The sequence below is a fragment of the Hippopotamus amphibius genome, chromosome 6, assembly GCF_030028045.1.
Source record: "Hippopotamus amphibius kiboko isolate mHipAmp2 chromosome 6, mHipAmp2.hap2, whole genome shotgun sequence".
Lineage (NCBI taxonomy): Eukaryota > Metazoa > Chordata > Mammalia > Artiodactyla > Hippopotamidae > Hippopotamus > Hippopotamus amphibius.
The window spans coordinates 18,966,170-18,979,491 of record NC_080191.1 but is presented as its reverse complement, the minus strand read 5'-3'; the positions used below and the strand labels follow the sequence as shown (position 1 = coordinate 18,979,491).

The window sequence follows — 13,322 nt, the reverse complement described above, 5'->3', positions numbered from 1 at the left end:
GTAAGGTTCCTTTTCAACATTCTAAGAAGGAAAAAAAAAACCCAACATCTGAAAAGTCAGAAGACCCAAGCTCACTGTGGAAGCCAGGTCCAATGCATCTGGCACCATGAGTGGGTGTTCCCCCATGTTTACCAATTATATAGAAGCCCTGATGAGTAGTTAGCATCACGAGAGAATTTTCTAAGTTCTGGTCAAATATTTGAGAGCAACGTTCCTAGTTAATTGTGAGCAGTCTGTTCATTTTGATGACTTGTAAAATCAGACCTATACCCAAACTGTCATTTTCTTTTCCCATTTGAAGTCACAGGTGTGCTTTTTTTTTTTAAACAAAACAAAACAACAAAAACTTTAAAAAATCATGTTGCTTTTTAAAATTCATATCCAACAAGTATTTTTTAAATTACAATCTGTGGTAAAGGATTGTGATTGGCATTGTACAGGATACAAAAAGCATAAGATGTAAAACCTTTTTACTAGTCTACTAGGAATGTTTTTACTTACTGGAAGATATGTGCATGAATAACTAAGTCACAGGTTCATTGGTACGTGACAGGAGACTTGAAGTGGGAAGCATTTGGACTTAGTGACAAAGGGCTTCAGATTTATTATGTCTAACTTGGTACTTGGTCCCTATAAGCAGCCAGTACAGTGGTATTATTTAACTTTTAGTTAACATTGCTAAAAATCAAATCATACTGGTTTTATATGCAGAGTCCCTGTATCAGGCTATTTTGAATCTATTTGGAAATAGTTTTAAAAAAAGATTTCTTGCCTTCTGTAACAAGAGTGACTTTTCATTTCAAGGAGTCTTCAGAAAGTGATGTCATATCAACATTTTATAATAGAACTTCAAGTTCATGCATGCTATTACATGAGAGGCATAGAAACCACTATCTCTCCTGACCATCTTTATCTGTAGTGAAGTATTGACATGTGGTAATTGAGGTGACTTTTTGAAGGGGATATAAGTGAAGGGCATCAATAATTGGAAAAGAAAGGTTATAATTATAACAGTGAAACACAGCATTGTCAAAATAGTCACATCTTTTGAGTGTTATTACCTAGAAAAATCTGGAATCCTGTTCAATTTGGTCATCTTGGGGGGAGGGAATTCAGGAAATCAAAATGGCATTACTTTTATTTTGACCTTGAAAGAGGCTGTTTATTATCTTGAGCATAAGTCATAGTTTTCCATTCCTATAGTACACGTTGCTGATGCTTATTTTTGTTTCGTAAGTTAGTCATGTTCTCAGAATTACATGAGGCAACAAGAGAAATGGGTGTTATTAAGGCCATGTTTTGCATGGGTACTCTTAGTATTAAAGTATCTTCATCAGATTTCCTAATCTTGTCAGTTTAACAAGGACTCCTAGATTTGAGGAAGAGTATTTGTGGGAGAGATTTTGGGGGTAGTCTGTGGTAGATGCAGTCACGAGATGACAAGTATTTTCTGTGTTCTGCGTAATTAGCATGCCAGGGCTGTGATTAAACGGCACTGCTGGGTGGGCAAGGGATTACTGACAGGCCGGGAGACACATGGATGTGACTGAAACAAAGACAGACTACGTATTAGAAATATGCATTATTGATTCCAGGTTGTATCGCTGTTGGCATGCATCAGCACATCTCTAGGTGGTGGCATACATGAGCTAGGCTGTGGGTTCTGTGCAGCAAACATGCAGACCTCAGCTATAAGGCTGCACCATTTTCTCCCATTCAAGAAAGTGTATTAGAATGCAAGTGAGTCTGGGTGATACTGGTTCAGGGATAAGCTTAAATCTTCTCTAATCTTTCTATATAATATAAAGTCTTGTATGAACTTTCATCACTAATTATTAGTACTTGCTTAATTGGGATATTGAAAGACACTTGCTAATACAATGGCCAGTCACTCAGGTACAGGTGAGAACCCCATCAGGAGACATCCATCACAAAGGTGGACTTTTTCTGCCTCCCCTAGTTTGGTGAAAGGGCCACAGGGTTTATCCACAGCCCCCAGACTGCCTACTTCCTCTCACTTACATCCATACCACCTGATAATATGTCTCACAAAAGTAATTACCTTTGAGTATAAGCCAAAATAAGATAGTATTTGCCTTTCTGGCGCTTTCTTTTCCCTACCATATTCAATAGTTAATTGAGAATAACCATTTTAATTAATTAGGGAAATAGGCTACACCAAAAGACTGAATTTGGGGAATATATAAGGTTTAAGAATTATCGCACTTGCAAAACTGGTGTTTATTCCATAGCTAGGATAGTATTGGGGACACATTCTATGGCTCTTCTGTTATTTAACTTGTCATTCACACTATAAGAAACAAATAGAAGGGAAGAGAGAAGCCAAATAGCCCTAAACCAGGGGAAAGTAAATACTATTTAAAAAGATTCCCCAAAGAACAACAATGTATGCACCATAATTCTGAGTGGAAACTAAATTTCAAGTGAGAAGCAGTGTGACAGAAATGAAACCTTTTTAGAAAAATAAAAGAAAAAGATTTTTTACTCAAGAGAGTTTCTTGTTGCTGAGCTATACCTTGAAATCAAAACCACTGCCTCTACCTGGGTACCTGGATTTCTAAGTCACAGAATGTAAGAGAAAGGAGACAATCTCATAACTAGAACGAAGTATCATTTGAAAAGTTACTTTGATCTGAATAGCCAATTGATAGAGAAAGTAATTTTCTTGGGCTGAAAAAGAAATTTTGGGTGGGTTGAAATATTTGAAATTTTTTTCACAGTAGAGCTGTCTTATTGCTGTTGTCTGTGAACACTTTCAACTCTAGTCATAATTAACAATTTTCCCATTTGGAAAACTGGCCACTGACTTTGCCTTGTATGTGTAGGAAGGCCAGAAAAAGACAGGGAAGATGAGGGAGGCCAGTGAGGCGTGAAAATGGCCCAATTTGGTTGATGTTCAGAATTGGGTAGACATGTTGGAGATGCATGGCCTCTTCTGGTTTTGCTTGGTTATAAATATTGGGTTGGCTAAAAAGTTCATTCGGGTTTTTCATAAGATGTTATGGAAAAAACCAAATGCACTTTTTGGACAACTCAATAAGTAGAAGAAGCTCATGGACATTCTTTCATTAAACTCATATGTATTGAGCATCTGCTCCCTGATAAATACCAGGGACACAATATAGTCCTTGGCACCAGGCACTTTAGATTTAGTAGACAGATCTGTAATCAAAGAGCATTTGCTTACAGTGACAAGTGCTGTGCTAGAAATCTGCAGAGGACAAGGTGGAGGCACAAAGGAGGAAGTGGTCAGTTTGCCCTGAACCAGGGAAGCTGAGAAGGTGAAATGGTTTCATTCATTCAGCAAGTGCGGTTTGAGTCCCTACCACGTGCCTTGCACCGTTTGGGGCATTAGGGATACAGCAGTGAATAAAACAGACAAGTCCTTTCTCCTGTAGAACTTACTTAGTTGGGACTAGGGAAAGGGGACAAACACCTCATGAATAAGTAGGCAGATACATGCAGAAGGTAATTTCAGATAGCGATGAGTGCTAAAGGCAAATAAAACGGAGTCATGTGATAGAGGGCTGCATGGAGAGGAAGGGGGGCATGTTAGTTCAGATGAGATGGTCGGAGAGAATGATGGGGACATGCTGCCTCATCCACAGCAATTTTGCAAATGCTGCTTCCTCTGGAATGTTCTCCCTTAGTCCCATCACCATCCTTTTTTAAAACGTAGGTTTTATTATTATTCAGGTATGGTGAAGCCAACCAATCAGGAGATTACTGCCATTGAAAAGATACTCTGTTACTCACAGTTCCCAAGAGGAGGGGACATGGCACAGCACACAGGACCATGGGGGGAGCACCAGGGTTGGGCAGGAGGTAGAAGGTGTGAAGGGAAATAGTGGGCAAGAGCATTTGTTGTGGCTTCTGCAGGAAGGGCAAGACAAGGTAGGATAAGAGGCGTATGAGTGGCTAGTTTGAATAGTTTAAGCAGGCTCTGGGATATATAGACCATCTCTCATTGTCTAGTACTTAGGCTTGGGATCATTAGGGCAGAGGAATATTGACACTTGGAGTGTAGGAGCCAATGGGAGGAGGTGGCTGGCATTTTGGCCTCTTGATTGGTTAGTTCGCATATGAAAGGTGCATTCCTCTAAAACTTGGCTAGCCCTGGGAGGGGTGACCTCTCCTCAGTCAGTGAGGCCCCAGATACCAGAGCACCAAGATACAGAAAACAAGAAAATACAGTTAATACACCTCCCCATCCCATCCTCTTGCCAAGTTAACATCTGCTCTTCTTCAGTTATCAGCTGCATGTTGGCTTCTCTTTACTAACTCTCCACTCCAGGTCATATCCATCCATTATGGGCATTCATAGCCCTATATTCTACCCTTTGTAGCCTTTACCTCAACTATAATTTTCCATTTAGTTGTAATATTTTTTATTAATGTCTCACTCTTCCAATAGACTATACACCCCATGAGGCCTAGGACCTGCCTATTTTTCCTTATCATTGTTTTGCTTATGCCTGTATGTTCCTGGCATGTGATGTGACTGTGTAGGTCATTGAAATGGCAGAAGCCAAGTGAGTGTGGGAGGCAGTAACGTGTAATCAGTTTATAACTCAATTCTATGATTTTTACTCTGGCTATCCTCCTTTCCCCTGATTTAATGGTGCACCTTACTTAAGACTTTGGTATCTAAAGGGCCCACATTCTCCACTTTGACCTCCTTGCATCAGTGATGAATTGGGGTTTATGCATGCCAGACAGCAGTGCTCAAATGTACTGTGTTGTTCCCTGCCTGCCAAATCTACTGTCTACTTTCCATGTGCCCATCCGCGTGGTAAGTGCTTTCATTCATTATCTCCATGACAATCCTGTGAACTGGGTGAACTCACCTTTGCACGTGGGGAATAACAGAGGTTCAGCGACTGACCCAAGGTCATAGCTGACAATAAGAATTAGCACTGGATTTGAACCAGGTCTACCTGATTCTGTGGCCTTTGCTCTTCTCCACTAAGGGTTGCCTCCAAGTGCCTATGGCTGTTGACGGATGTGCTCCTGAATACAATTGTTCTTTCTCTTTCTTTGATATATAAAGGACATCTTTCAAAACAAGCCTAGAAGTATATACAAAAATATTCATAGTGATTATCTCTGCATGGTGAAATATGAATGATTTTTGTTTCCTTTTCCATACTTTATACTTCCTGAATTTTATGAAATGAATAAATTTATTACATTTTATAACCAGAAACATCATGGCACTATTTTCATAACAGTGATGATTTTTTTTTTCCATGCAGAGTATTGTAGGTGAGCATTTAATGCAATTTAACCATTGCTTCCCACCTCCCCCATCACATTAATGGGGACCCTTAAAAGCAGCGTTATTGTTGCTGATTTTGCTTGCACGTGGTCTCAGCCAAGAGAACAAGAAGTGACGATTTTGCTTAGGACTCACCTAAACACATCAGCCCCAATGGGAGGAATATATATTGCAGTATCAAGACCTCAGTGACGGTTTTCTTTTTTCCCCTCAACTCCCCACTTTACAGAGTGTAACTACTGAGGTGCTAAGTATGCATGGCACGGGGAGTGGAAACCTTTGACGTATGTAGACAGCACCGGGGATTTGGGGAAATTATGTTCTTAAGCACAAGAGAGGAGAGATGAAAAGGTAGAGGTGGGGAGCAGGCTTTTAACTGTTGTTTCTCTTGTACACGAATATGTGTCAGTTCAGTTCCCCTCTGCCCCTCGTGTAGCCGTTGACACTTGTACATTTAACCTTAGTTCTCCCCGAATATCCAATGCTTTATTAGATCGGATTTGGGAATTATATAAAATTATACCCTTAGGAAATGAAAACATGTCAGGACTGTGGAAGCAGGCATCCGGTAATTACATTAAAAAAAGAAACATAGCACGAAAGAAGCGCACTTTTTAAAATCCCATATTAAGTTAAATTAATTCTCTGGTTGTCCGCAGTTTTGAAGTGGCCTGCGCGTAAGTTACAGGCTTCTAATCAGAAGAAACCCAATTATCTCTGTACAAAGATATAAAGATGCTTAATGAAGACTATTTGATTGCTGCTACGTGATCCAGCCCCAAACGCATCGTCATATACACCTTTATGGCAGAACGAGTGGGAAAAAAAAACCTGTTCCTGAGCTGAGCCCGTCCGCCTTTTGCTTTGCAGAGCGGGCTTGTTTCCACCTCTGCGCATGCTCCTCTTTCTGTAAGGAGCGGCTGGGCGCTGCCCCAGGACCTTGAGACGTGGCTCGGGCATGCGCCCCGGGGTACCTGAAAGGCACTGACGCCACTCCCACCCCCATCGCACTTCTGGGGGACTGCAGAGTGACTTAGTGGGACACTGAAATCGTATCCTGGGGCTTGGAGCAGGTAAACTTGCTTCATAGATGTGATGACCAGAAATAACTTATTCATCCAGAGGAGACGGTCCTAAAGTTCGCTGTGGAAGCTCCGTGTGCAGGGGTAACATCATCTTTCCTTCCACAGTAGAATTTATCAGTCCGAAAAAGTAAGATTTGGAGAATAAGTTTAAACATTACTTGAAAAAACTGGTACTGGAGGCAAAATATGCAGTATTCCTTTGATAAAATCTGCTGAATAGGAAGCCCAGATATTTTACTTGAATGGCTGTGTGTGGACCCTTAGATATTTGAGTTGTAATGGATTTTAGTGGTCAACTGTGGTAAACTTCATTTTAAAGATAAGTATTTATTCCTTTTATGCCAATTGTGTTGGCAAATAAAGCTATTGAGAGCCAGAATCATGGCTGATTCCTGAAGTCATCTAGCTTGACTCCTGATAGGAATGTAATTAAAGTGTCATCTCCTACCGAAAGAAATAGAAACTAAAGTTAAAAAAAAAAAAAATCAGGTGGCCGTGGTGATGATGCAGCTGTTTCTCTGAGATCTGTTTTTATACTTTCATTATACATTTCATTATTTAGAACAACATTGTACAATAGAAACATAATGGAAGTCACATGTTAATGTTAAATTTTCTAGTAGCTGCATTAAAAGTAAAAAGAAACAGGTGAAATTAATGATAACATATTTAATCCACTATATCCAGAATAATATCATTTCAACATACAATCAATATAAAAATTATTGAGACATTTTATATTCTATTTATCTTACTCCTTGCTTTCAGTATATATTTAACACTTATAGCACATCTCAGATCACACTAGCCATGTTTCAAACCTCAATAGCCTCATGTGGCTAGTAGCTACTGTGTTGGACTGTGCTGATTTAGAACATATTCCTTTAAGCCTTAAAATATTATGGAAAGAGATATATTAAAATAGAATATAAAGATTTTAGAAAGAGTTCTTAATACTATTAGATTACTAAAAAAAGAAAGAAGTATGTTGAAGAAATTTAATAAATCCATGGAGTAAAATAGCTATCTGATGGTATTCTGCATTCGCTGAGTTACTGGAAAATATTGTAATAGTAATTGCAAGTTGAAAATGAGGGGAAACAGACACAGCCCACTCTCAATCTACTTGAAGTAGGTAAGTTTTCTATCAACAAACCTGCATGCCCACAGTGGTTCTTGTGGAATTACAAGGCAGAAGTTTCACAGGTGTCCTGGCTCTCTGGGAGCATTATTTTAGAGCTCTGACTATGAGTTTGAGAACTTGTAGAGACAGGTACAATCCCCCCACAATGAAGCATTGCTATCGAAACTCGTTGAAACGATTGTCATTGGTTGCCTGAATTTTTGAGGCTATCAGAAAGCAAAGAACAATGATAAATCGTCCATATCAGGTGGATTCAATTTAGAGTTATTCAGGACAGGAATCTTTTCTGTGAGATTTGTTCATCTCCTGAGACTTTACATGTAAAGATCTTTGTTTTAGCTCATTAAGTCAGGATAGGTTGTTTTTAACTCAAATTTGTACTTAAAATTTTAGAAAAAGAGTAGGGCTACAGTTTTTATCATCTAATCATGGCTCCCACTCTACCTGTCCACACATTATCTTTAGTAGAAAACCTTATCACCTGAGAGCTATAAAACATGGTAAAGGTACACGAATTGTTTTCATTGGTAAAATGTTTCTAAAAAGTTGCAAAGTAACATTTTAGCCAGTGAAACCAGAAACCCCTTTCAGTCCCTTTTTAAGGTGTCTTTAAGTATGTTGCTTTCAAGGGGGGCAAGGTAAAAAAACTGTTGAATTCTAGAACAACAGTTCTCTGCCCAGAGCCTTGTAATGGAGGATTTTGTTGTTGTCTTTCACATTATCGATGGAGTGCAGTTCCCTTTCTCCCACTCCCATCATGAAACTTGAGGGAGTCAGTCTGAATTTCTTGCTTGCTCTTTCTTGGATTGATTTCTAAGAGATCTTTTTTTCCATTTTTTTGTTTTTTGTTTTTTGGCACCCAGGAATTAAATAGCTTTAATTACTTGGATCTGTACAGACTTGCTGACCTCTTTAACCTCACTTTGTTGGAGAAGGCAGTGATCGATTTCTTAGTGAAACATCTCTCTGAGCTCCTGAAGAGTCGCCCGGAAGACATTCTAACGCTCCCTTATTGTCTGCTTCAGGAGGTCCTGAAGAGCGACCGCCTGACCTCCTTGAGCGAAGAGCAGATCTGGCAGGTAAGGGCACTCTGCATGGGTCCTCTTTCGGCGTGAAGGCATGGGATGATTAAAAGTTAAAGGGTGGAGGAACAGTGACAACTATTTTGTCTGGTTTGGTCCACACTGGAGTTGAGGTCTTAGAAGTCAGTGCTCCTTGATGGGCGAGTAATTGGAGAACACCAGCCCTTGAGGCTTGAGGCGTGAGACCTCAGGCCGCTCATCGTAACTCAGGGATCACAGGTGAGATTCCTCAGACCCTCACCGTGGCTTCTCAGAACCTAAGGTGGTTACATCAGAAAGAGTCAAGGGTTTTTATTCCCCTGCCAAACATAGTTACTTAAACTGAATATGAGAAAGATGGGTTGTAAAGTGATATTTATGCCTATTTAAAACCAAGGGAATCAGAATAAATTCTGGGCTTTCTTGTAAACAATTCAGAAACATTTCTTTGTTGCCGTAGAAAGCAGCTGGGACCTTAAATGAGATGAAGCTCTTTTTGCTCTGCAGTGGAAAAATCTCCCTCCTTAGTTCATTGTGCATTCATTGCTATTTTCCTAAGCCCTGCCTTTTCGCCTGACATAGCATTCCTTTCAAATACCCTTTGTCTAGGGGACAGGAGGATATTTTGTGTTTTCAAGTTGATTATTCAATTGAAATCCATTTCTGCGCATCCTCAGTGACTATCCCTGAACAATCCACACGGTGTCTCTGGGAAACAGAGCCCATCTTCCCCAGCGTCTCCGTACCCTGTCTTACTCTCAGAAGCAGTGGCTCGCTGTCTTATGACTTCTAGGGCGCCATACCTTCAAGATTTCATGATCATCTGAAAGTATTTATATACAGAATACAAAGGAAAATACGAAGTCTTCTATTAGCTGGTGAGGCAATGAATACCTTGTATCTTATCAAATGACATTCAGAGAATACTTTAATTCTGGACAAAACGGAGTCATAGGTAGTTGTTAATTATCCAGCATCTGATTCTACTGATTGCTAATTTTCCCAATGCCTTTCTCCCTTATTTCCTTATCTTACTGTAATCAGCAACTTCCCTCTTCACTGTTGCGTCCACTAGTGAGGATAATAGGAGCTGCAGTGTACTGAGGGCCTTCCAGGACCTGGGCTCTTTGCAGACTTATTAACTTAACATCACAACAGGCCTGAAGGATGATTGTTATTATTCCATCCCCCTAGACAAGCAAAATGAGGCTTCAGTGTCTTGCCTACGGGTTACAGAGCAGAGCCAGCCTTCAACTCCAGGTTTGCTGACACCTGCCCCTATCACTCCGGTATTCCACGCTGTCTTGACAAGAAAATATAAGCAAAAAAATACAAGCCATACATTATTTTCTGCTTCTGAGGTATTTCTCATCATGTTCGTGCAGGCAGAGGTCAAAAGTGTTGGTGGGGATGAGTTTTTGGTGTGAATTTTAGTTATCTCTGGAAAACACGAGTCATCAGAATGACCCTGGTCAAAGTGAGGAATTGCCAGTTTTTTCCTGCCTTCCCAAAGGGAAGAAGAAAGACTTAGAATGAATTCTGCATTTAATTATTTCTAAGCAAATAAGATGTGAGCCGACCATCCTTGTGTCTTCTCTTTTTGTGGCACAGTTGAAGACACTGCCAGACATCGAGATGGTAATGTGTAGATGTGTGAGTGTCCAAAAAACTCCATACTGTTCACATAAGAGTTATCATAATTGCCTCTCTAAAGGTTACTAATATATAATGTAGAATTTCAAAAGCTGCTTTCTGCTGCAGGCAATATTTTTTTATACCTGGTCCTCAAGAAAGAATTAAAAGACAACATAAATATTATCAATTTAGGCATTGAGCAGGCAATAAGAAACTGTTTTTGCTTTATCTTAGTAAATAAGTAATTCCCTCATACTCAACCCAGTAGAGAAAAATCAAATCAGTCCAGTTATAGTGCCTCAAGTATAGTCAAGTTCATCATTTTTGCTGAGGTTATACTAGTAATGCAATATACCATGGAAGAATCTAATATTCAGCCCAGGGTGAAGACTGGGTATGCCAGAGGATTAGTGTCAGGGTGCTTTATAGAAGTGAAACTTGATGGACAGGCTGGAGACAGATCTACAGAATCTCATTAAATTGCTGAATTGTTCATTACGGAACGTCCTCACTGTAATAAAGTGCTCATTGACTTTGACAAATCCCTATCCCACGTCTTAAAGAAGAACAGTGAAGCAAGGGGTGTTGGGGAGGAAAAAGGAAATTGGCACAAAGTAGGACAAGTAATAGAAAAGTGGATGGAGGGGTAGCGCTTTTTGATTACGTGAGACTGGTAACTTATGTGAGAATTCAGTAAACACACACACACACACACACACACACACCCCTATGCATGTGGCTCTTCCACTCTCTAATCTACTGATAATATAATCCGGGATATTTGCTTTACTTGGCAAAAGGCCTAATTTTTACTATTCACCAGACTTCACGCAGTTTGGCTCTAAGGATATGTCGTAAGAACCATCGTTATCTTCCCTGAACAAACTTTTTTTTTTTTACTTTTTCCTGCTGTCCCTTATCCAGTCCCTTTCCTGCTAAAATGTGCTACAGGCCATGATAACCATGCTGTGGATTTGGAAACCTGCGAAATCCCCCAAGATTATGCTTTTTGTCTGCTCTTTCTTCCATCTGACCTTTTAAAACTTTATCTTGTCTCCTCTCTCACAGAAGACTTCTTCATCCCCCTCCTAGACAATATTTTTCTCCCTTCCATAGCCTGAAACTACTCGGTCTGTTCGTTAGCTTCACTTTATATTCACAGGTAATATAGAGACTGCACCATATACACACTTTGGATATATAAGGGCAGAGAAGTCCTCTCAAAAAATCTTTAAAAAAAATTCGGTTCAATTCAGCTCAACAATTTGGTCTTAGGGTTCAAGGCCAGCAATTTCTCAGGTTCCAGATGAAAGACAGCAAATTGGTTATCGGGCTCAAAGAAAGAGGAGACTAAAAATGAGCAAATCATCCAAGTTGGAAACATGGGGCATGAGGTCACTGGCATCCGTGACCTGGCAAATCTCCACCATTTTATTTTGCTTTCAGGTTTTAGCTTTGACTTAGGACTTTGTTTCAACAGGGCCCTGTTAAATTTCTCCTGTCAGATTCAACATATAGTTTTAGACTGCTGAGTCAGGGGTCCTGCTCTAAAACTTAGAGTGAAATCATGAAACAGTTCCCTACCACTTCCACATGTTAGGTGTGTTTTCATTTCATCGGAAGCACTGGCTGATCTGTTTTTTCTCAGGAAAGTGCATCCTCTGCCTTTTATACCTCAGAGTCTCTTTTCTGAGAATGAGGAGGAGATTACTTTCCATGAGAGTATAGTTTATAGAAAAACCTGAATATAATGTAAATTCTTATATTTGCTAGCGTAGGGAGAGAGGGTGGCTGTTGTTCCATCAGTATTTATTGAGCACCTACTAAATGCCCAAAACCATGGAATGTAAGGTAGAGTACAGGTTAGCTAACTCCATTTCCCTCTCCAGGCCTCACCCCAAGAGGGAGGGATCCTTCTGATTTTTGTGTGTGTGTGTGTGTGTAATCCTTCTGATTTTGAACCATTATCTAGCTCTCTGGATTATTATTTCTTCTCTGAGGTAGCAGAAGCAAGAAGAATATTTTAAAAATGGATAAAGTAGTTTAAGGAAATACAAATGAGTATTTCTTGAGCACCTATTACGTGCTCAACACTGTGTTAGGTGCTAGATCCTGGGATAAAAAGCTTTATAAAAGTGTTCAATTATTGGGTTAAAGAGGTTTATCTTAACTTTATTTCTGAATATGGAGTTTTATTTACCTTTAGTTATTAATTTAGTAACTGCTTCCTACTTTTAGTGAGAACTTATCTTGCTACTTTATAAGGATAGTACATATGTCAGTGATTTTCTTCCTTTGTTAACCTTGTGTTGAGGGCTCCTCCTTATATTTTAAGTTGAACTTTGCCTGGTCTTCAGTGGATAATAGGACCGAACAATTCAGTGGTCCCATCACTGATGTCAGACAAGATCAGACCTTAGGAGGGAGAGTCTCCTTTATCCTAGTCATATCCCATTTTAGTTTGGCAAAGAGGGACCACATCAGCTGGTTTGGGGCTGGGGGGAGCAGTGTAATCATGTTTACATCTGTCTTTGATTCTACATCCCCAGAAGCAGAGGCTGTACCTGTACGGTTTGTGTTGAATGCTACCGTGTGGTTCTCTTACACTCTATAAATAATAAATAAAAACAGTGTAGTTTTCATATTAAAATGTACTGAATGAATAATAAGACATCCTAGTATTCCTACAAAGGGCTGGATTTATTCTAAGAAAATTTGGTATACACAGTGAGTTTCACCTTTTAAAACTGCATTTTTCCTTGTATTTTTGTTGAAAATTTGTTTCCGTAAGTCATATCTCTAGAGACATGAGTCACATATTGTTTAGAGTAGTCAACAACCTCAGGTGCAGTGATTTTTTTTTTTTGACAAGCCCCTCGTGAGTTTTTATCTACTCCACAAACCACCCACCTTAGAGTTTGATTTAATCATTTTGCTCAAAAGGAGTCCCAGAAAGTGAACCCAAACAAAAAGCTACTATCCCTTTATAGTTGGCAAATAGAGGACACTAGTGGTGTACTCAGCTTTCGTCTTTTATCTCTTAGATGATAAACGGTCCCAAATGCACATCTGGCCAGGGAGAAGCAAGGACTTCAAGC

The 13,322-nt window shown here is 39.6% G+C and overlaps 1 protein-coding gene across 12 annotated transcripts in view; it reads left to right on the top strand.

Annotated features, from left to right (window-relative positions):
- KLHL32 (kelch like family member 32) overlaps positions 1–13,322 on the top strand; it is a 208,090-nt gene that overhangs the window by 128,888 nt on the left and 65,880 nt on the right. For 5 of the 12 annotated variants that reach the window (XR_009054260.1, XM_057738457.1, XM_057738455.1 and 2 more), the window contains one exon: positions 8,392–8,607. The exons of 2 other annotated variants lie outside the window; for them this stretch is intronic. Coding sequence is in view for 9 of the 10 variants with exons in the window: in XM_057738457.1 (XP_057594440.1) it covers positions 8,392–8,607 (216 nt within the window). In the remaining variant the exon portion in view is untranslated. The remainder of the gene's footprint in view (positions 1–8,391; positions 8,608–13,322) is intronic. 5 more of the 12 variants (XM_057738460.1, XM_057738459.1, XM_057738464.1 and 2 more) reach the window with 1 other exon arrangement.